General features: G+C 40.6%; 1 protein-coding gene across 2 annotated transcripts in view; it reads left to right on the forward strand.

The window, feature by feature from the left end:
- LOC110538905 (kin of IRRE-like protein 3) overlaps positions 1-24485 on the forward strand; it is a 300951-nt gene that overhangs the window by 137919 nt on the left and 138547 nt on the right. For both annotated transcript variants that reach the window (XM_036937674.1, XM_036937675.1), the window contains exon 2: positions 19387-19536. In XM_036937674.1, coding sequence (XP_036793569.1) covers positions 19387-19536 — 150 coding nt within the window. The remainder of the gene's footprint in view (positions 1-19386; positions 19537-24485) is intronic.

Consider the following 24485-nt stretch of genomic DNA (forward strand, 5'->3'; position numbering starts at 1 on the left):
TTTTATTTTACGAGGCATGTCAGTTCAGAACAACTGCCTTGTTCAGGGGCAGAATGACATATTTTTTACCTTGACAGCTCGGGTATTTGATCTTGCAACCTTTCGGTTACTAGTTCAACGCTCTAACCACTAGGTTACCTGCCATCCAAGATTATTGTGTGGTTATCTTGGAAACTGAGTATGTATATATAATGCAAATGTAAGTTTGTTTGTGCTTTACACTAATAATTAACACCTGAATTAAGTGTGTATTCACGCTGAATAAAATATAAACTCAGCAAAAAAAGTCCTCTCATTGTCAACTGTGTTAATTTTCAGCAAACTTAACATAACAAGATTCAACAACTGAGACATACACTGAACAAGTTCCACAGACATGTGACTAACAGAAAGTGAATAATGTGTCCCTGGACAAAGGGGGGGTCAAAATCAAAAGTAACAGTCAGTATCTGGTGTGACCACCAGCTGCATTAAGTATTGCAGTGCATCTCCTTCTCATGGACTGCACCATATTTGCCAGATCTTGCTGGGAGATGTTACCCCACTCTTCCACCAAGGAACCTGCAAGTTCCTGGGACATTTCTGGTGCGGATAACCCTTGCTCTCATCCTCCGATTCAACAAGTCTCAGACATGCTCGATGGGATTGAGATCCGGGCTCTTCCCTGGCCATGGCAGAACACTGACATTCCTGTCTTGCAGGAAATCACGCACAGAACGAGCAGTATTGCTGGTGGCATTGTCATGCTGGAGGGTTGTGTCAGGATGAGCCTGCAAGAAGGGTACCACATGAGGGAGTAGGATGTCTTCCCTGTAATGCACAGCGTTGCGATTGCCTGCAATGACAACAAGCTCATTCCGATGATGCTGTGACACACCGCCCCAGACCATGACGGACCCTCCACCTCCAAATCGATCCTGCTCCAGAGTACAGGCTTCGGTGTAACGCTCATTCCTTCGACGATAAAAGCAAATCCAACCATCACCCCTGGTGAGACAAACCTGCGACTCGTCAGTGAAGAGTGCTTTTTGATGTAGGTGACGTTGTTGTCGGTGATGTCTGGTGAGGACTTGCCTTACAACAGGCCTACAAGCCCTCAGTCCAGTCCTCTCTCGGCCTATTGCGGACAGTCTGAGCACTTGGTGTAACTTGGGCAGTTGTTGTTGCCATCCTTTACCTGTCCCACAGGTGTGATGTTCAGATGTACCGATCCCGTGCAGGTGTTGTTACACATGGTCTGCCACTGGGAGGACAATCAGCTGTCCATCCTGTCTCCCTGTACAGTGCCTTGCGAAAGTATTCGGCCCCCTTGAACTTTGCGACCTTTTGCCACATTTCAGGCTTCAAACATAAAGATATAAAACTGTATTTTTTTGTGAAGAATCAACAACAAGTGGGACACAATCATGAAGTGGAACGACATTTATTGGATATTTCAAACTTTTTTAACAAATCAAAAACTGAAAAATTGGGCGTGCAAAATTATTCAGCCCCCTTAAGTTAATACTTTGTAGCGCCACCTTTTGCTGCGATTACAGCTGTAAGTCGCTTGGGGTATGTCTCTAGCAGTTTTGCACATCCAGAGACTGAAATGTTTTCCCATTCCTCCTTGCAAAACAGCTCGAGCTCAGTGAGGTTGGATGGAGAGCATTTGTGAACAGCAGTTTTCAGTTCTTTCCACAGATTCTCGATTGGATTCAGGTCTGGACTTTGACTTGGCCATTCTAACACCTGGATATGTTTATTTTTGAACCATTCCATTGTAGATTTTGCTTTATGTTTTGGATCATTGTCTTGTTGGAAGACAAATCTCCGTCCCAGTCTCAGGTCTTTTGCAGACTCCATCAGATTTTCTTCCAGAATGGTCCTGTATTTGGCTCCATCCATCTTCCCATCAATTTTAACCATCTTCCCTGTCCCTGCTGAAGAAAAGCAGGCCCAAACCATGATGCTGCCACCACCATGTTTGACAGTGGGGATGGTGTGTTCAGGGTGATGGAGCTGTGTTGCTTTTACGCCAAACATAACGTTTTGCATTGTTGCCAAAAAGTTCAATTTTGGTTTCATCTGACCAGAGCACCTTCTTCCACATGTTTGGTGTGTCTCCCAGGTGGCTTGTGGCAAACTTTAAACGACACTTTTATGGATATCTTTAAGAAATGGCTTTCTTCTTGCCACTCTTCCATAAAGGCCAGATTTGTGCAATATACGACTGATTGTTGTCCTATGGGCAGAGTCTCCCACCTCAGCTGTAGATCTCTGCAGTTCATCCAGAGTGATCATGGGCCTCTTGGCTGCATCTCTGATCAGTCTTCTCCTTGTATGAGCTGAAAGTTTAGAGGGACGGCCAGGTCTTGGTAGATTTGCAGTGGTCTGATACTCCTTCCATTTCAATATTATCGCTTGCACAGTGCTCCTTGGGATGTTTAAAGCTTGGGAAATATTTTTGTATCCAAATCCGGCTTTAAACTTCTTCACAACAGTATCTCGGACCTGCCTGGTGTGTTCCTTGTTCTTCATGATGCTCTCTGCGCTTTTAACGGACCTCTGAGACTATCACAGTGCAGGTGCATTCATACGGAGACTTGATTACACACAGGTGGATTGTATTTATCATCATTAGTCATTTAGGTCAACATTGGATCATTCAGAGATCCTCACTGAACTTCTGGAGAGAGTTTGCTGCACTGAAAGTAAAGGGGCTGAATAATTTTGCACGCCAAATTTTTCAGCTTTTGATATGTTAAAAAAGTTTGAAATATCCAATAAATGTCGTTCCACTTCATGATTGTGTCCCACTTGTTGTTGATTCTTCACAAAAAAATACAGTTTTATATCTTTATGTTTGAAGCCTGAAATGTGGCAAAAGGTCGCAAAGTTCAAGGGGGCCGAATACTTTCGCAAGGCACTGTAGCTCTGTCTTAGGCGTCTCACAGTACGGGCATTGTAATTTATTGCACTGGCCACATCTGCAGTCCTCATGCCTCCTTGCAGCATGCCTAAGGCATGTTCACGCAGATGAACAGGTCCCCTGGGCATCTTTCTTTTTGTGTTTTTCAGAGTCAGTAGAAAGATCTCTTTAGTGTTTTCATAACTGTTACCTTAATTGCCGACCGTCTGTAAGTTGTTAGTGTCTTAACGACCGTTCCACAGGTGCATGTTCATTAATTGTTTATGGTTCATTGAACAAGCATTGGAAACAGTGTTTAACCCCTTTACAATGAAGATCTGTGAAGTTATTTGGATTTTTATGAATTATCTTTGAAAGACAGGGTCCTGAAAAAGGGACGTTTCTTTTTTTTCCCTGAGTTTATAAATGTACTGACTGGTTTTCTGATCCACACCCCTGCCTTTTTGTAAGGCGTCTGTGGCCAAAATATGCATATCTGTATTCTCAATCATATGAAATCCAAAGATTAGGGCCTGATGAATTTATTCAATTGACTGATTCCTTATATGAACTTCAACTCAGTAAAATCTTTGAAATTGTTGCATGTCACGTTTATATTGAGTTGGCTCATGTTGACTCCAATGCTTCCCACAGTTGTGTCATGTCGGCTGTATGTCCTTCGGGTGGTGGACCATTCTTGATATGGGAAGCTGGGAAACTGTTGGGCATGAAAAACCCAGCAGGGTTACAGTTCTTGACATACACAACCTGGTGCGCCTGGCAGCTACTACAGTACCATACCCCTTTCAAAGGCACTTAAATATTTTGTCTTGCCCATTCACCCTCTGAATGGCACACATACTCAATCCATGTCACAATTGTCTCAAGGCTTAAAAATCAAGGCTTAAGACTCCTCCCCTTCATCTACACTGACTGAAGTGGATTTAATAGGTGACATCAATAAGAGATCAAAGCTTTCACGTGGATTCACCTGGTTAATCTTTGTCATGGCAGGTGTTCCTAATGTTTTGTTCACTCGGTGTATGTGTCTGTATATTAGGTACACCAACCCTCCTATCAGCTAAAAACAAGAAAAAGCAGCTCCAGTGGTTATGCGATCACCAACACTGGACAATTGAGGAGTTGAAAACATCGCCTGGTCCGACGAATCCCGGTTCCTGTTGTGTCATGCCGATCAGAATCAGGATTTGGCGTAGGCCGCGCTAGTCCATGGCCACGTCCTGCCTGGTGTCAACGGTACAGGCTGGTGGCAATGGTGTAATGGTGTGGGGAATGTTTTCATGGTACACATTAGGTCCCTTAATACCAATTGAGCACATTTGAATGCCAAAACTTTTATAATCCATGCCCTGACAAATTCAGGCTGTTCTGGAGGCAAAGGAGGGTCTGACCCAATGCTAGATGTTGTATCTACCGTGTGTGTGTGTGTGTGTGTGTGTGTTCAGACCTACTGCACAAGCCAGTCCACAGAGAACCCTAACAATCTGAAAGCTGGAGTGTGGCCCTCGGCAGTGCCTTGGGCAAGATTACCATCAAGGAGGCATGCAGAGGAAAAGAGAGAGAGAATAAAGGAAAGCAGAGGGAGAAAAGAAGGCGAACAGAGGGAGGAGAGTGAAAGATAGGACAGAGGGAGGAGCCAGGGGAATAAAGCGAAGGAGGGAGGGATGGATGGAGGAACGAGAGTGTTTTTTTCCTGCAGCTCTCCGTCTCCCTCCACAGAGACTGCATCCCAAATGGCACCCTATTTCATATAGGGCACTATTTTTGACCAGAGCTCTATGTGCACTATAAGGGGAATAGGGTGCCATTGTGGACTCAGAACAGCACCTGCATGAGTTGCCATGGGAGAGGTGCTGAGGTCAGACAAAAGAACTAGCCAAACCCCCTGCAGCAGCATTCACGCTGAGTGCTGCCTGCCTGTCAAAGGCCTGCAAAATGATCACAAAGGCAGGCAGAATACTGAAAACCTGATAAATGAGCACATGCTGAAGTAAGAGAGAAAGTATTTTGAGTAGAAAAAGTAGTTTTTCTAGCAATGCCTGTGATATGTGGTTTTCTTCCTACCTTAGTTGAATGTAAGTCGTTCGGGATAAGAACGTCTACTAAATGACTAAAATGTAAAACGTAGAAAAGTGAGACCGAGTTTGGAGGGGGGAAAGGTGTTGATGTATAGTATATGTGGTTCCATCAGCCTGTATGTGCAATGTTTTCATTTCCATGAGCACAAACATGTGAAGTTCATAGAATCATGTCAAATTGGGTGTCAAATGAAAGCTAAGAGTCCATTATAATTCAAGCATACTGTATATACCTTTTGTTTAACCATTTTCCATCCTAAACATTAGGAATAAGCAAATGCTTTGATTTCTTGTCAAACAGATGGAAAAGGGGTCTTAGAAAACATCGACCAGAATAAGTCACAAAAGGTATTGGATATACATCAAAACACAATAATGACGAGCTGAAGACCCCTGCCAACTAATATCAACATTTTATACTTAGTGTTTTCTGCCTTCTGTAAATTTTAGAAACATTGGCTTGTGCTCGAAATTCCATTACGAAAAACCCATATATCTTTAAGATATTTATTTAATTTCTCTCCCTCTTGAGGGGGATAATTACAGTTCACAGAAGTAACAAGTACATGTAGCCCAATCAATTAGTTTAATCATCAAGTAATTAAAACTCCGAAATTAAAACAGAATTTCAGAACGGAATTTCTGTAATTGAATTGGCTACAATGGGAAATCATAGTAGCCACAAACCACAGTTCGGTCACCTGCTACTGTCCTACCGTCCACTGGCATACTGTTATGTTCAGCTTATAACTGTTTTCTTTCTCTTTTTGTTGTCTGGTGGTCAAAGAAAGAGTGTGAAAAGTCTGAACAACCTCTCTCTCTCCCTACAATCATTTTCACCTCTACCAGTTCTTACTGACACCTCCCTCTCTTTCCATTTACTGTAATCAGCATCCTCACCCACAGAGCACTGAGCAGCACATGGACATCCATGGATGTTGGAAACTAGTTGAAATTTGGTCAGTCCACCCTGGTCTTGGACCATTTTTTCAAAGTCCACAGAGGTCTTGTCTGGCCTTCATTTGTCCCAAACATAGAAGTCCATGATTGGTTCAGAAATGGTCTGGTCCGTACCAAATCTGAACCAATCACTGACATCTGTGTTTCACCACTTTGGACACAGTACAGTACATTACATTACAGTACTGTGAATAAGGTAGAGTATAGAGTACAGTCCTCTACAGTACAGTATATTAGAATAGAGTGCAATCAAGTTAAGTACAGAAGACTGTAGAGCACACTAGAGTTGACTATAATGTACTGTACTGAACTATACTTTACTGTACTGTACTGAACTATACTGTACTGAACTACACTCTACTTGACAATACTGTAGTGTACTATACTGTACTGTACTGAACTCTACTGTATTGAGCTCTACTCTGCTGAGCTGTACTTCTTTGAGCTCTACTGTGATATACTTTCCTGTACCAACTTGTGAAACATAGACATCTATGATTGGTTCAGATTTGGTCCAGATGTAAACCTACTTCACTTACAGCAGGGTAATACATGCTTGGTAGTAGGGCTGTTAGGATTATGTCATTGTCACGTGCACTTAACTTATTATACCAAAGCAGAGTGGTGTGTCAGTTATATATTGCTTTGGAATCTGTTTAGTTCAATAACCAAACTAGATTTTTTTCATACTCATGGTGTCATGTCATAGCTTACACCCCATTCTTTCAGTAGACATCTTTGAATCACATACAAAACTGAGGGAGATTTGACCGGAATTCTGTTGCCAAACTTTGTATCTGCACAGGTCTTCCAGTGAATGTGTTTTTGGAATTGCCCGTCTACAATCTTTTTGTCACAGGTCGGATTTTGAGGCTAAAGGAGACTGGAGAAATATAAGTCCCTAAAGATGAGAGGAAAAATTGAGAGTAAACATATCACATAAGGGAGGTATTGAATGTTTTCTTTGCTTCTCTGCCACCTGTGTGTTTGTGTTTGTGTGCATTCTCTTCATGGTTGTTGGAGTAAGTAAATGGATTTAGAGCCACAAGTCATTGCCGAGTGCAAAGAGGTCCTGCTAGAAAATAACTGAGTCACAGATGCCTTTATTGTCGCCAGTATTGTGCCTAATACCACTCAGCTAAGATGAAACATTCACAACTGCAGATGTGGAGCACTCTAGCTACCTCTCTTTAACGTTGCTGGACATTTATCATGTACATATCCTCCAAAACCAGATACAGTTCATTATTTCAGCTTTTATGTTGACAATCTACAAGGATGAAGCTTAAGGTCATTGTTAAGCAATATCAAGCTGACTTGGTGGGCTTCGTGGTCAGAAAACATTCTGTAACTGCCTAGCACACTTCACTTGCAAAGCCACACAAATCATGACATCCTGTGCCGTACGAAACAAAGTAAAATCACATGTATTTCAACACGTCGTTATCAGTCTTTAGCCCACACAGATAAGCTGTACAAGCTGTCGAAAGACCACAAAATGCATGTATTGGTCCGCCATTTCCAGACAACATCCTTGTCTTGTTTTGGTGGAGGTAATCGGATATAGTCCCGCACCACAAATATCTGTCCATCAACTGTTTTGTGTTCAAACTGGACACTGTTTTACGTATTTCACTTTCCAATGTCACAACATGACTTGAGGGCAAAGTGCTTCGATGCAGTGCATGTGCATGCCATTGACGTATTAAGATCGAATGTTGTGATTTCGACATCCACATATGAACACCGCCCGCGATCAAAGGACACAACATGGCCTCCATCTGTAAATGAGAAGAAGCTAAACATTTAATAACATCCCTTTTTGGTCATCACCAAAGTGTCACTGCCCATCACTGTAACGGATTGCGCTGACTGGGTTCATACCCATCATCAAAACAATCGATTTCTTCTATGGTGTTATATCACCATAGCTAGAGATAATGGGTATTGGTTGAGTTTCACCATCATTCTGTGCAAAAAACGAGCAACCTATTTTGGTGTCTTCCATCGCAGTAATGACCTATCCTGGGTCCTTTTTCCATTAAGAAATAAAAGCTTTAGAGACAGTTTATTCAACTGTATGACCCTTTATGGTCCCACTTTAAATTATGTTCAGCTAATGAAGGATTCATAAAGCATTCATAACGCCTTCATAAGCACTACATACATGTTTTACAAATATGTTATAACCTTATGTCATGCTTTATAAAGGGTTCATAAATGTGACATAACTGTGTGACATAATTACCAATGTCAAGTGTGACACAACCCGCTCGCTATATTGAATATGATATAAATGTGTGCTTTTTAAAGGGTGACATGTTGTGCTGAAGAATGGCACACACTCTAAAGTGAAGTCATGCTAGTCACATCAAACTTGTCCTTCATTAGTTAGGGTTAGGTTAAAAATCAAATTGTAAGAAGAGAAATTGTGTAAATAGGCTGGGTTTAGGCATAATTATGACTTTATGGCTGTGTTAACTAGTGATGACCAGGGGGAATGTTTTTGCTAACAATGACATAGCCTGATGACAGATATTTTACTCAGTAAGGTCACTCCCATTTAATTATATGGTCACGCCCACTAAGGCCAACTTTGAATGTTTGATATCCCAAGCATATGCGTTCTGTGTGCTCAGTAGCCTGGTGGCGACGTTACACCAAGAGACACTTACCTTAATGAAAGCCCCCAAAATGAGGAAATTGAAATCGGCTTTCTTCTGGAACCATGTTGTATCTTCCTTAGTACACAAACACGCACACAACAATATAACAAGCCGTGCTGTGCTGAAGCACAGTCAGGTCTTTGTAATATTTACCAACTCCCCCGCAGGTTGTAACCAAGCCCTGGTCTCCAGCATGGGAACAGAAGAGGAGTACAGTAGTCTCAGGTTGGACTATTCGAAATCATATTGGCTCTGACACACACACAAACGCAAGCTTTTCAGCCCATTTAAATACCTCTCACAACCTACAGTAACCTGTGGATCATGAGAGAACCTTAGAAAATCAGCAGAACATTAATAACCTATTTATTGACACTTTATGTGGTGTCCTGTAATTCCTTCGGTCATTCATAACACATCCATAAATACCTTATATCACATGACGCTGTCCTTTAATGTCTGACACCTTTGGCCATTCATAACACATACATAGGGCTCCCGAATGGCACGGCATCTCAGTGCTAGAGGCATCACTACAGACCCTGGTACGATTCCAGGCTGTGTCACAACCGGCCGTGATTGGGAGTCCCATAGGGCGGCGCACAATTGGCCCAGCATCGTCTGGGTTTGGCCGGGATAGGCCGTCAATGTAAATAAGAATTTGTTCTTAACTGACTTGTCTAGTTAAATGAATGTTAAATAAAACATTAAAATAAACATAATGGCTTAATGATGTAAACCAAAATGTATTAACACATAGGGAATTATCACTAACGACTAAAACAAATTAACATTAATGACATGTTAAACCATACATTTAATTTTTGGATTAAAAAATGCAAATGCATAAAGGTTCAGAAGTCCAGTAATACAATTCATGACATTGAACATTACAAGGGCTGTGAATAGTGTAGTTTGTCAATGAGCTGAAGGACGAATGGCTCTTCTCTCTCTGCTTGCTGGAGGTACTGCATGTTGGTTCCAACCTTACAAGTCTAATAAAAAGCATGAGCTGGTGCACACCCAGAGAAAGTTATTTTGTATAGAGGTTCTGACTAACGGCGAATAAACTGTAAGCTATATAAACAAATAAAGAGAATTGCACACTCTATATGAAATGGATTGGGTTAACCACCAATGTTTCGGCATCACTGTGCCTTGTTCATAGTAATGTCATGAATGTTTGAACCAGGTTATGAAGACAAACAGTGCCATTATTATTTTATTTTATTTTACCTTTATTTAACTAGGCAAGTCAGTTAAGAACAAATGTTTATTTTCAATGACAGCCTAGGAACAGTGGGTTAACTGCCTGTTCAGGGGCAACCAATGACAAAAGTGAGCGGTGTGTCATAATTATTAGGTTGATTGAAAAAATTGAGTGAAGATATGATATCCAGTAGGCCTCCCTCTGTATTAGAAGGATCTTGATGTTACCTTCTCTCCTGGGTAGAGTAACATGCTCAATGCCTGTGTATTTGAGGGAGTAGACTAGCAAAGTGAGCTGCTACTGGATAGTCAGTGTTCTTCCACCTGATTGAGCTGCGGTGTTCAGCAATTTCAAAGATTTTTGAGTTACAGTTCATGTAAGGAAATCATTCAATTGAAATGAATTCATTAAGCTTTTTGTGCGTATGGCTGACAGGTGTGGCAAATCAAGAAGCTGATTAAACAGCATGATCATTACACAGGTACACGTTGTGCTGGGAACAATAAAAGGCTACTCTAAAATGTGCAGTTTTGTCACAAACAGAGTATTCTGTCTGTAATGAAGCCCTTTTGTGGGGAAAAAAATCATTCTGATTGGCTTGGCCTGGCTCCCCAGTGGGTTGGCCTGGCTCCCTATGCAAGGGCAACTACACAAAACCATTTAGAAATTTAGATTTTTCCCTGAACTCACAAGTCAGCCCCCGATGTGGTTTAAGTATTGATGTGAACACAGAAAAAAACACAGAAAAAATGTTGTGAGAAAAAAGTGTGAAAAAACTTCAGAAAATAGCAGAAAAAAATGTGGGAAAAACAAAACCGAGAAAACATTTTGGGAAATTTAGGAAATAATTTAGTTTTTGCGTTTTTTGCTTTGCACTACATTTTAGTGTTGTATTTTGGGGAAAGTTGAGGGTCAGATCCAATATTGGCTATGCACTAAAGTGGGAAAACTGTTGGCTGATCCCAGCAATTTGAGTAATATTGTCACGACTTCCGCCGAATTTGGTCCCTCTTTGTTCGGGCGGTGTTCGGCGGTCGACGTCACTGACCTTCTAGCCATCGCTGATCCATTTTTCATCTTCCGTTGGTTTTGTCTTGTCTTCCTTCACACCTGGTTCCAATCCCATCAATTACATGTTGTGTATTTAATCCTCTGTTTCCCCTCATGTCCTTGTCGGCGATTGTGTGATTGTATGTTATGTGCAAATTGTGTTCTGGTGTGCGACGGGTTTTGTACCCACTTTTATTGTTTTATATATTTTGGTTTTCTGAGTTTTGTGAGCACTTCTTAAACGACTCTGTTTATACCAAGTTTGTTCTCCTGCACCTGACTTCCCTGCCACCAACACGCACCCATTACATATATAACATCATATATACGCTTTCATCCAACGCGACTTACAGTAATGCGTGCATACATTTTTACATATGGCTGGTCCCGGCAATCGAACCCACTATCATGGCACTGCAATGCTCTACCAAGATACATGACAAGGTTATAAATACTTTGAAGCATGAATTTAATATGATTTATAAACCCTTTATTAAGATGTGCTTATGTCACCCTTTATAAAGCACAGGTTTTTGACATATTTGACATTGGTGGTTATGTCAAACAGTTATGCCACATTCATGAACCCTTTATAGAGCATTACACACAGTTATAGATGATTTTTGACACATTTGTGTGGTGTTTATGAAGGCTGTATTAAGGCTATATGAAGCATCTATGAAGTGCACGTCATTTGAAGTGGGACCAACTTGGGTCTATTTTGCCTCTGAATAAGTGATTGATTATAATGATTATGGTTTATATTGACAATAATCAAAATATCATTACAGCCTAACTAATCGCTGGGATTTCATTCCAGAAATGTGTTTCTACATCATAACCTGTGGCAGAACATAACCAATGTTTATTTTCTTTTATAGAAGAAAAAATACAAATTCATATGTTAGATTAGTTTACAGTAAACCGTAACTGTGAAACATGTCGTGAACTTCCACCTTTATATTGCTTTTAGCCGTGGGTGCTTTGAGAGTGCTCAAGGTTGTTGTCTGTGGCTTTGTTATTACACAAAGTAACTAATCTTCTTGAAGCAGTGGTGCCTTGAAATTACTGTGTAGTTTTGTTCAACAGAGATAAAAAGAAATAATAACAGAGAGGAACAGCGAGTTGGATACACAGGCTTCTATGCCGACACAATGGCTTGGCCTTTTGCCACATCTCAGGGGCAAGATTATCTTCTCTACCCACATTTCTTTAAATGCTCAATCCCCCCACTACACACCTCCCTGCAGACGATCTATCAATTACTCCCAGCTTCTCTGTTGTTAAAAGCTCTGTGTTTTGAAAGACTAATGGGAACAGGCCTCAAGCATAGGCACTTCTCTACTCTCTTCTTTCCATACTCCAAAGGTACAACAAACCTTCTTGACTTCTTTAGGACAGAAGGTTCCTCCCACAGTTAATGCATACTGTGTACGCAAAGCAACTGCAGTGTTGTTTAAAGTGAACAGAGTCATGTAGAAACACCCATACACCTCATGTTGTAGTAAGAGAAAGGGACAAAAGTGTGATCTTCATGTGCTTTCATCTTGGGTTTAGATGAAGTAAAACTTATTTGATTGGCAGCATTTGAATTTATGTTTTCTATTTCAGCGATAATGGCCTAGGGCCGCGTTTGAGCGCCTTTTGTCCGTGCAGTGGATCAATCAGAGAATAAAAGTTAGTCAAGATACATTTTCTTCTCTTTTTCCCTCTACCCTCATTGAAGCTGGAGAAGACACAGGAGTCACAGTATGTCGCCTGAAAAAACTATTGGGCAATGGTTATACACTCCCCCCAAAATATCTTGGCTGCCCTTAAGTTTTACTCTATCTTGGCGAAATGTAATTGTCTCTTGTAGAATTTAACTCCGGTGGAATTGATGTGTATCCGATTCATTAGAAATGTATTTTGGGGGGGCAGAGCTCAAAATAATATAATACCCAGCATTACATTTTATCAGACGCTCTTTTCCAGAGCGACTTACATGAGCAATTAGACATTTTTCACCTAGTTGGCTTGGGGATTTGACCCAGCAACCTTTCAGTTACTGACTTAACACTCCTAACCACTAATCTATGTGCCACCCTACCTACCACCCCTACTGCATGCTTTGCAACCATATATGTGTACAGTTACATTTACATTTAGGTCATTCAGTCAGTGCATTCAACTAAGGTAGATAAACTACTGTACATGTAAAAATGTTATGTAACCGTTAATGAGAATGTTGTAGTTGGTTCGCTGGCGGAGAAGCTCGTGGAGGAGCAGAAGCAGATGGGAGCACAAAGCTCCCTACTGAAATCTCCCCTAAACGATTGTTAATTGGAAATAAAATAAGAGCTTTTTTTTATTTAGTAGTTAGCTAGGATGAACGCAACTCAAAGAGCTAGAACTGATACAATTGATTCATTTGGGAGGTACTTGTTCTAATTGAGTTGAAACATGATTACCTGAATACATTTTGTCAATCTTACAATAATTTCTAATGATCTTTTGTCTATTCAATAGTGTTTCAATAACACAGTTCAAGTAAGTTGATCAAAGAAGAGTCTTGGTGGTTCCAGAAGTCTTCCATTTAAGAATGGTGGAAGCCACTGTGTTCTTGGGTATTGTCAATGCTGCAGAAATGTTATGGTACCCTTCCCCAAATTTGTAGCTCGACACAATCCTGCATCGGAGTTCTACAGACAATTCCTACGACCTCATGGCTTGGCTTTTGCTCTGAAATGCACTGTCTATATAAACTGTGGGACTTTATATAGACAGGTGAGTGCCTTTGTCACAGCCGTTAAAAGAAGAGGACCAATGTGCAGCGTGGTGAAGTACATTTTCTCTTTATTTGGAAAAGACGCCAAACAAAACAATAAACACTACAACACAAACCGTGACGCTAAAGGCTATGTGCCCTAAACAAAGTCAACCTCTCACAAAGACTGGCGGGAAAAGGGCTACCTAAGTATGGTTCTCAATCAGAGACAACGATAGACAGCTGTTCCTGATTGAGAACCCTACCCGGCCAAAACATAGAAATACAAATAATAGAACATAAAATACCCACCCCAAATCACACCCTGACCAAACCAAATAGAGACATAAAAATGATCTCTGACAGCCTTTCCAAATCATGTCCAATTAATTGAATTTACCACAAGTGGACTCCAATCAAGTTGTAGAAACATCTCAAGGATGATCATTGGAAACAGGATGCACCTTTTCTCAATTTCGAGTCTCATAGCAAAGGGATAGTTAAGTTAATAAGGTAACTTGATGAATTGAAAGGAAGTCCAATTTTCCCCCAAAACCCAACCCCTTATCTTCCAAGGTCTGTCTGAAACCAGACAAGTAACAATAATATTTTTCACAGAGGACCCATGGGAGGCAGCGTGTAATGGTTTTATGTTTGGCACACTGCGGCACATTTTCATTCTTTATCATTTGGTTTTTCTATCTTGAAAATGCTGATAAGCATTCAGGAAACACATTTGGTCAAAACCTTAGAAAACATATTTCAAAGTACTGTAGACTGTAGGTGGACCGTGGCAATCCTCTGTAAAAAATTCCATTATACACACCAGATTAATTCAAAGCGTGTTGTTTCTTTCTTTTTTTTTTTTTCTTCCTCAGATAGAATAAGATTTTCTCCTCCCGACAATAACAATACAAAGGGTACCCAGAATGACAATGAAATGTAACCCTTTTTGGCACAGCTGTTAACAATACACATGGCACTGACAGGTACCAAACGGAGGTAATAATACTTTTCAATCTGTTACTGTGACACTAGCGCTGTAGCCTAGCATCCACAGTCAATGCAATGTAGTCCCCACCAAATCGACAGGGCACACAACCCCATATTTCACTCTCTCCTGTTTTAGTTTTACGTCACCAGTGGTCCTCTCCGTAGAGCAGTGTGATTGGACTACGACGGTGATGAGACTGCATGGTTCCCAGCACTCTGGCACTAAATCGCTGACACTGTTTATGGCACACATTTCCTGCTGCGGAAAAAACCTTTCACAGTCCACTGCAACAATTAAATAAAGCTGCCCCCTCTTTTCAGTGTTCTCAACAGGTAAGGGAATATGAGGCTCTGCTCGTAGACCTAATTGCATTTCAGTAAATCCGAGGCCAACGGGAGAAATCGATCCCTGTTATACCGTGCATATTGCATAGGCAAACACAACTAGGAACGATGTGCTTGTGTTAAATGCTGCTTTAAATCTTGTACCATCTTTATAGCTGATGTCATCAAATGTGTAAAGTATTTCCACATGAAAAGTAATATGATATTGGGTATTTGAATGAAAAAAGCATTTGCCTATCAAATACTGTATGTACAGTATTCATCAACCATGTAGTACAAGGACAATTCCACATTAGCAGAGTATTGCTGAGACTGATTCTTCACTGTAAAATGTATGTCAAACAAAACCAATGATTGCACAGTTAAATAAACCATATAACTCTATGAACAAGGACTACTTTTAACAAAACATTTAAAGAACAATGCAGATCAAGGTTTGGTAACAGAATGACGGCACAAACAGCACACACTGTCATTCTGTTGCCAAACTTTGCATCTGCACTGTTCTTCAAGTAAATGTGTTTTTGTACACTTTTCTCTGGAAATTGTTCAAAGTGGTCCTTGTACATATCATTGTATGGTTTGTTAAACTTATCAATCATTCGATTTTGTTTGGCATTCATTTTAAAGGGAAAAAACAGAGTCTCAGCATCACTCTCTGTTACTGTGAAATTGTCCACAGCATATCTCTGTGACCCTGTCAAAATGAATTATCTTCAGTAGCCATGACTCAAGATGAGATTTTCAAACAAATGTAACTATCATCAGATAGGCACAGCAACAAAGTATTGAGATTTCCAACTGAGATGACTCATTTGTGAATTCAGCTTAAGTTTCTCTTGAGTCCTTTCTGTGGGTGTAGACTTTGGTATTGTCTTGAGTAAGACATGGCGAAAACAAAGTGATGACTCAGTGTTATATTTTGTCTTGTAACAACAAAACATTCTGGACTTCTGAGAAATTCAGTCCCCAGCTAATGCAGAATGTTTGTGAGAAGGCAAAATGTTTGCTTTTGTGCTGGAGGAGTTCATGTAATTTGACATTCTGATTGCAAAATAAATTGAAAAGCTTAAGGCAAACAGAAAATTGATGTGAAAGAAGTATCCTTGACAAAATATATTTATTTATTTTGATTTGACTGAGAGTGTTTTCGCCCACTGAGAAGCTGGCGATGTGATGATGAGATTCATTTGTTCAATTCAGACTCCCATTAGAGCTAGCCATGCTCTGCAGAATCCCTGTTGTGAGGCACCACTAGGAGTACATGGCTAGATTGAAGCATTACATTGCACCCTCACAGATTCTGAGAAATGCAATGCAAATGTGAACAGACTTTGCCATTAAGTCCCTCTTGGTGGATTGCACTCTTTCTGAGGTTATCTTTGAAGTCTCAAACTGTCAGTTTGTATGGAAACTGTCAAACCAGAGTCATATTTCGGAATTCTGAGGTGGCATCCTTTTGACATTGGTGGGAGTACTAGGAAAAACGTTTGCCGTGGAAAGTCAATATGAATATTGTTTAATGTCGCCAATAGTGACAAAGACAATATTCAACTGGGCTGTTAATCATGAGTAGAAGTAAACAGTTTGTGAAGGCAGTTGTATTTCCCTTATGCATACAGCACAGAGTAGAAATACTGCTGACACATATGTTGTCTACAAATCAGATACTCGTGAGTCCCAGGTCAACAGAACATAGAATGCACCTCAAAATTGTGAATCTCAATGTATTTCCTTGATTCCTCACATTCTCTCCCCTCACCTCTTCCTCAAATTGATGATCTGAGGTTCCTCTCCTCAGACCATCTCCTCTAATGAGTTTTTGAGGAAGCAAGGAGAGATAACAGAGCAATTACAATTTAGATTCACCGCTAATGTTGTTTTTGTGGTGTTGGCCATTTCGTCATATATCCGTCCTGAGATGCCTTGAGAGCTTCTCTCCAATGATGGGGACAGACAGGTCTGAATCCACTAATTTGAAGGGGTGTCCACATACAGTACTTGTGTATATATAGTGTAGATTGATTCAGAAATTATTGGATGTTTGACTCAATTTGGGAATAGACAATGAGCCTCCAAACTAAACTCATTCCCAATGGTGTTTTCTCCGAATCTAAATTAAACCATGCCTTTACCTAAATCTGTGAAACGCTGTTACCCTGCCTGGATGAGCTAAACAAATATTCCCCTTAAGAGCACCAAAAATGCCTCATGTTACAGAATGTTGATTCCACTAATGGACTCTGAGAAAATGTTTGATTGTCTGGGGAGCAAAGCATTATAACTTTTTAGCCCGATCAATATTCAACATACCATCCATCTTGCAATTGTCTGGATCTGGACCAGGGGATGACTGGTAGATAAATAATCTTAAAGCAAGTAATAAAATATCTTCTCTTTTGCATGTTTACGTCAAGTAACGAACACATATTACTACAGCAAGCGCTCTTGATAACATGAACAAAAGATATCAGATAGAAATACAGGTTACCATATAAGTCATATACAGTATATACAAATGAGGCATCTTATGAGCTGTGACTGTCAGAATGGAAAGGGAAAGGAAAGGAAAAGGGGATACCTTGTCAGTTGTATAACTGAATGCATTCACATGAAATGTGTCTTCTGCATTTGTGAAGCATATACCCAAAGACAATTCTATGTTTGCATCCCAAATAGCAACCGATTCCCTATATAGTGCACTGCTTTTGACCATGCCCTATGGGCCGAGACAGGGGATAGGGTGCCATGTGGGACATATAATCCTCTCTACCACACTAATAAAACACAGCAGTTCTCTGTTTGTTGTGTCTGTTAATGATTGTCATTTACGCAGACGCTCTAATCCAGAGCGATTCACAGGAGCAATTCGGGTTAAGTGCATTGCTCAAGTGTACATCAACAGATTTTTCACCTAGTTAGCTCGGGAATTCGAACCAGCAACCTTTTGGATTAAAAGACAGAAATGTACCGTTAAATTAAGTATAGAGTCAAGACTTATCCTGTATAAATGTTTGGACTCCGTGTACTGGAGATATTCATATGGTAGAATCCCAAAATAGCAAGACCTCGAATTATGTGTTATCTTCTTCAGTGAGATGCTGGAATACAGGAGGCTGCCAATAGCAACAAAATTATCCTCATAACTTCATCTGTGTGACATTTTAAAATAATTGGTTCAAGGACATACATCCGATGGTGTATTATAAGCAATTAATGGTACCATGATTGTCCTCTAAAAATGTTTTATTTACACAAAGATTCGCTATAATGGGGGGAGGGGTCCTGTTTTCCACCAACAATGTCTGTAGTACTGTGGTCGTTCTTCAACTTCCGTGGCTTTAATGAGAGGGATCAGTCGTTGGTGGGGAAAACTGTTGGTGTGAAAAAAAAACAGCTCTACCCTCATACAAAAAGATATGAAAGCCGTCTGTGTCCTGCATGTACTTTGTACTGAACCCTCTGTCTGCTTATATTCACACCCTTTCAAGATGTGTTCTCCAAATGAGGTTAGCTGCTGTCAGCAATGCACCACTCCGCTGCCTTCCCAAACTGAAGCCACCAAAACTGAAGTCATTTTTTGCGATGAGGGGTGAGATGGTAGTGAATGAGGCCGAAGACAGATTGGGTTGAACAGCTGCATGGGCTCATTTTGATTTAATGTTTGCTGTAATGCATTTTCTGTTAAAAAGGTAATTGAATAGAAACGCTCGCCTAATATCTGGGCTCATCGGTGTTGTAAGTCTTACATCAACTTTAAATGACTGGGAATGAAAGTGTGATTATTCCTATGTGAAAATGGGTCAGAGTATTAATGAATGTGGGATGATGTGGCCGGATGCCAGTACCATCTCCTGTGCTCTTTCTCACTACGCGAACCAATCCCCATTCATTCAACCATCCATAGATGCTATCTAACTATACACTGAATAGTCACCTGAGCTGTGGACGTAGGGCAGCCTCAATCTCAGCAAGATTTACACCTGTTTGATCAGTCTGTCCGTTCATCTCTGCATAGTTCAATAACTTTTTTGGTTTGTAACTCCACTAGCAGCTCCATAGCTTCTGTATTCTTATTTTCACTGGCCTACTGTGGCAACATTGCTATTAGGATTCATTGTCATAGACACAAAAACATTGAATGCTTCGTCAATTCAACATCTACCCTGACGGTACCTCATTGGATGCAGAGTAGGCTACTGTGGCTCAGTTGGTAGAGCATAGCACATGCAATGCTAAGATTGTGGGTCCAATTCCTGCCGGGGCCACCCATACGAAAATGCATGTGCTAATACAAGTTTCTTTGGATAAGAGTGTCTGCTAAATGGCATATGACACTATATGTCTGTGAAGAATATGAAATCATATTGAAACTGTTGATCAAAAGTTGCACTGTTTTGACACAATAACCTTTTTCTCTGTTCCAGGGGCCAGTGCAGTGTTCACCCAGCAGCCCACAGACCTGGTGGTGGTGGCAGGTCAGCCGGTGACCCTGCCCTGCTCCATCCCTGGTTACCACGGCATGGTGCTCTGGCTCAGAGACGGCATGGCCCTTGGGGTCAACAGGGACCTCTCAGGTAGGAGAGTCACTCACTTTACTTAGAATGGTGATAATGTCGCATTCATGAAACATTCATAAACCCTTTATATGCATGACAAAAAGAGTCATAATGCCTGTAATAAGCCCTACATATATTTAAATTATATTTCATAAATTCTTATGACAGTTGTTATGGAGTGGGTGATATGTTTAATGCCAATTATAAAGAACATATAAACATAGGGTAGTATAACTCTTTATGTCAAGCATATAAAGGCATTATGAAGGCTTTATGAATGCTAAGCTTCTTTTTTTTGTTTTTACTTGGCTTTATCTTTCTTTCCTCCTCTCCCAATCAAACTCTTTGTCTACCTCCCTCTTTCTCTCTCTATTTTCCTCGAGCAGGGCCACTTACCTTTTAGTTTTTCTACTACTCTCTCTTCTCCTCTCACTCCATCTCTCTTTCTTGGGCAAGGCTTTCTTTCAGTCAATCAGTTTTTTTTTGTTTTCTCTTTCCTCGCCTTACTCGTCTTCCTGTCTAGCTCTCTTTCTCTCTGTATTAGCCTATGTCTCACCTTCTTATTGCGCTCTCTTCCTCTCTTTCCTTTCCTCCCTCGCTCGAGTGATTCCCTTACCTGTCTTCTTATCTAGCTCAATTTCTCTCTGTATTCAACATTTCTCCTTTTTTCTCTTCCTCTCCTTCCATCCTCTGTTGGACACAGCCTTTACCCATACCCTCCATTTCTCTCAAGGCCCATACAATCCATTTGTTGCCTGTCCATCTCTCTCTTTTGCGCTCTTACCCTTAGCAACTGTTTCTTTGTCATAGTTTCCTATTGTTGTTGTGTCACTCACATGTCCATTGATCTGCACTTTTCCTTTCATTACTTTCATGTAATTTAAAAAAATCCATACATGGTCTCGTCATCAAAAAGGTAGCTGTCACTTGTCACATCTGGACAAATGACAGAGCAACGCCACAGAGCAATGGAGTATTTAGAGTTTGATCATTAATTAAAAGAGCCACTTCACATGGCACAAGAGTCACAAACACACTGATTGTGTTATTGCTGCTTTCAAAGCTCTCACAAGTGTTTTGAATATATTTCATGGTTTGCATTAATCAGAACCCTCTTGTGAATTATTAAGCAAAGAGAAATTAGGGGGTTACATGGCAACAGGCTTTTTGAATAACGTGAGAGAAACTTGGGGGATTGGGCACAATCACAAACATCAAATTGTCGTAAGTGCAAATGATATGGTAAATGGCCAATATTGCTAGAGTTTAATCTGTGGAGGATCCACAGTCTAAATGTTTTCATTTAGAGGCAAAAATAACAAAAACGAATTGTTTGGCTGTTTGGCTGTTGTCAGTGTGTGTTGATTACTGCTTGAGTACCTTTATGTTAATACCATAATTGTTTTCTTTGTTGTTTTCAAATGATCCTACTCCTCTGCGTTAGTAATCTTACGACACTGCAGTTGTCACATGAGAGGTCGTTGAACATTTACATTTTAGCCAGAAAAAACAATTTCTCAATCTCGCAGAATACAGTAAACTCAACGAGCCCTCCAAACTGCATCTGGGTTTAAAAAAAAAGTAAACATTTGAAAGTTGCAGCAATTTATCGCAACATCTGCTGCTCCGGCAGATGGTTAAATTGTGTTTTGCTCATTTCCAAAGCGGCAGAGAGTCTCCTTCCCCCAATCTTTCCTCTGGCTGTTTTGAAGACCATTCCGTCGCTCTGATGGCTGCCTGAGGAAATCATTCCCCACAATCAGCTTTCAAAGCTGTGTGGGGAACATTGCACTGGCCCCTGGAACAGAGAAAAAGGTTATTGTGTTGTTTGGATACTGTAGGTAGAATGGCGGTCAAATACTAGATGAATCGGCATTAACAACCCACCTTGGAAACAATTTTACCCAATAAATATATTTGAAGAGATGCGGTGCACGGCACACTCGACTACATAAACTCTTTGAATAAAATATTAAATAACATCAAAATAAAATAATACACCTGCGTTTACAGTATGGCAATGGATCACAGTTTGGGTACAATGCCATCTCATCAGATTTGTTTTCTTCTCTTACGACTCCTGCTATGCCAATCTGTTACATTGTCTTCCCCTGTAGACATTGTCTGCTTTTGCCTCAGTCCCCTGTTCTATTTCGTCATGGACAGAGTTTTCATAATTGGGCCTGGGAGAACAATCCCATAACGTCCATACAATCCCACTCCAGGTCCTTTTAGCAGCATCCTGGGACCCATCGCCACCAAACATCACTTTCAGCTCAGAGAGAGAGAGAGAGAGAGAGAGAGAGCGAGAGAGAGAGAGAGAGAGAGAGAGAGAGAGAGAGAGAGAGAGAGAGAGAGAGAGAGAGAGAGAGAGAGAGAGAGAGGGACAAGTGTGAACTGGAAAGGTTATCTCCCGGCCGTGTGAACTGTGGACAGTGTTTACTCTTAGTGACGACAGGAAAATTTGACGTCTTAGCCAATGCAACAGTTATGAGAGGGAAGACAGCAGGGCTACATACTGACAATGGACGAAAAGATCGAGCAGTAAGGGATAATGGCACTTAAAGTGAAACATAATTATCATATTTGACTGAATAGGCTATATTATGGCAATGAAGTGGTGTGTTAAATCAAAGGCTGAAGTCAATGAAGGAAAATCTGATTTTTAAATGCAAATACAGAGCGATGAAATGGTTTTCGAAAGAAAGCTGAGGGAGGGGTTTGACTGTCAATGGCATCGGCGCTGCTCTAGCCTCTTGCTTTCTCTACATCACATCCACCTGAAACCTCCTCTCAAACTAACTAATCCTGATGGATCCATCGTCTCTACAGAGGTTATAACTAGGGCTATTTTACATTGTTTGCCATAATTGAAAAGTATTTGTCTTCAGCTTCTTCAGCTATTCATTCCCATTTCGCCTGGGGACATTAATCTAACACTTTATCTCGGGTCTTAATGGTTTTCTGGGTCTACACTTTCTCTCTCCAACACCCCAAGAGGGAAAATTGGTTTCCTCAGGGACATTTAAATGTATATTAGTATTTCCTGAAGAATTTATTTTATTTAATGTTTATTTAACTAGGCAGATCAGTTAAGAACAAATTCTTATTTACAATGACGGCCTACCAAAAGGCAAAATACCTCCTGTGGGGACGGGGGCTGGGATAAAACATATGTTGTTAAATAAAACACACACATATATATATATATATATATATATATATATAGGACAAAACACATCACAACAAGAGAGACAACACAATACTACATAAAGAAAGACCTAAGACAACAACATAGCAAGGCAGCAACACAACATGACAACAACATGGTACCAAGACAACATGGTAGCAGCACAAAACATGGTACACACATTATTGGGAACAGACAACAGCACAAAGGGCAAGAAGGTAGAGACAACAATACATCACACAAAGCAGCCACAACTGTCAGTAAGAATGTCCATGATTGAGTCTTTGAATGAAGAGATTGAGATTAAACTGTCCAGTTTGTGTGTTTGTTGCAGCTCGTTCCAGTCGCTAGGGGGGAGTGAGGCCTAAGAGGGTTTTAAAAATAAGCATCAACCAGTGGATCTTGCGATGGGTATACAGAGATGACCAGTTTACAGAGGACTACAGAGTGCAGTGATGTGTGTGGGAATGGGAACCTCCCCAGAAAGGAGAGACAGGTTTAAAAGGTCGGAGATATGCTTGGCGATGATAGGGGCATCAATCTTAAAGAAGAAAGGGTCTAAACCATCTGACCCAGATGTTTTTTTGGGGTCAAGTTTCAGGAGCTCCTCCAGCATCTTGGACTCAGTGACTGCCTGCAGGGAGAGACTTTGTAGCGGTGCAGGGGAAAAAGAGGTAGAGGCATCAGGGATAGTCGCATTAGAAGGGGTGGGAGATGAGGAAATGTTGGACTGGCAAGGAGGCATGGCTGAGTCAAATAGGAATCCTGACTTAATGAAATGGTGATTAAAGAGCTTAGACATGTGCTTCTTGTCAGTAACAACCACATCATCAACATTAAGGGACATGGGCAGCTGTGAGGAGGAGGGTTTATTCTTCAGGTCTTTACCTCTTGAAACTAGGGGGCACTATTTTTATTTTGGGAAAAATAACGTCCCAAAGTAAACCGCCTATTTCTCAGGACCAGATGCTAGAATGTGCATATAATTGACAGCTTAGGATACAAAACACTCTAACGTTTACAAAACTGTCAAAATATTGTCTGTGAGCATAACAGAACTGATATTGCAGGCAAAACCCTGAGGAAAATCCAATCAGGAAGTGCCTCTTATTTTAAAACCGTTGTGTTCCTATGCACCCCTATTGGCCATTGAAAGCGATATCAACCAGATTCCTTTTTCTACGTATTCCCTAAGCTGTCTACAGCATTTTGATGTAGTTTCACGCCTTTATGTTGAAGAATGAGCGTAAACGACTGCATTGCGTAAGTGGCCAGCTGAGGGCTCTCAGAGTGATTCTTGAGTAAAAGACAGAGGTAGTCATTTCTCCTCTCGCTCCTACTGAAAAGCCAATTGTCCCGGTTTATATATTATCGAATAAATATTTGAAAAACACATTGAGGATTGATTATAAAAAACGTTTGCCATAATTTTGAATTTTTTTCGGTGTTGTCGTGACCGCTATTTCCGGTGGATTTCTGAACATAACGTGACCAACAAACTGAGGTATTTTGGGTATAACAATAATCTTTATGGAACAAAAGGAACATTTGCTGTCTAACTGGGAGTCTCGTGAGTGAAAATATCCAAAGCTCATCAAAGGTAAACGGTTCATTTGATTGCTTTTCTGATTTTCGTGACCACGCTTCCTGCTGCTAGCTGGACATAATCCTATGCTAGGCTATCGATAAACTTACACAAACGCTTGTCTTGCTTTGACTGTAAAGCATAATTTCAAAATCTGAGATGACAGGGTGATTAACAAAAGGCTAAGCTGTT

The sequence above is a fragment of the Oncorhynchus mykiss genome, chromosome 12 (assembly GCF_013265735.2).
Source record: "Oncorhynchus mykiss isolate Arlee chromosome 12, USDA_OmykA_1.1, whole genome shotgun sequence".
NCBI classification, from domain to species: domain Eukaryota; kingdom Metazoa; phylum Chordata; class Actinopteri; order Salmoniformes; family Salmonidae; genus Oncorhynchus; species Oncorhynchus mykiss.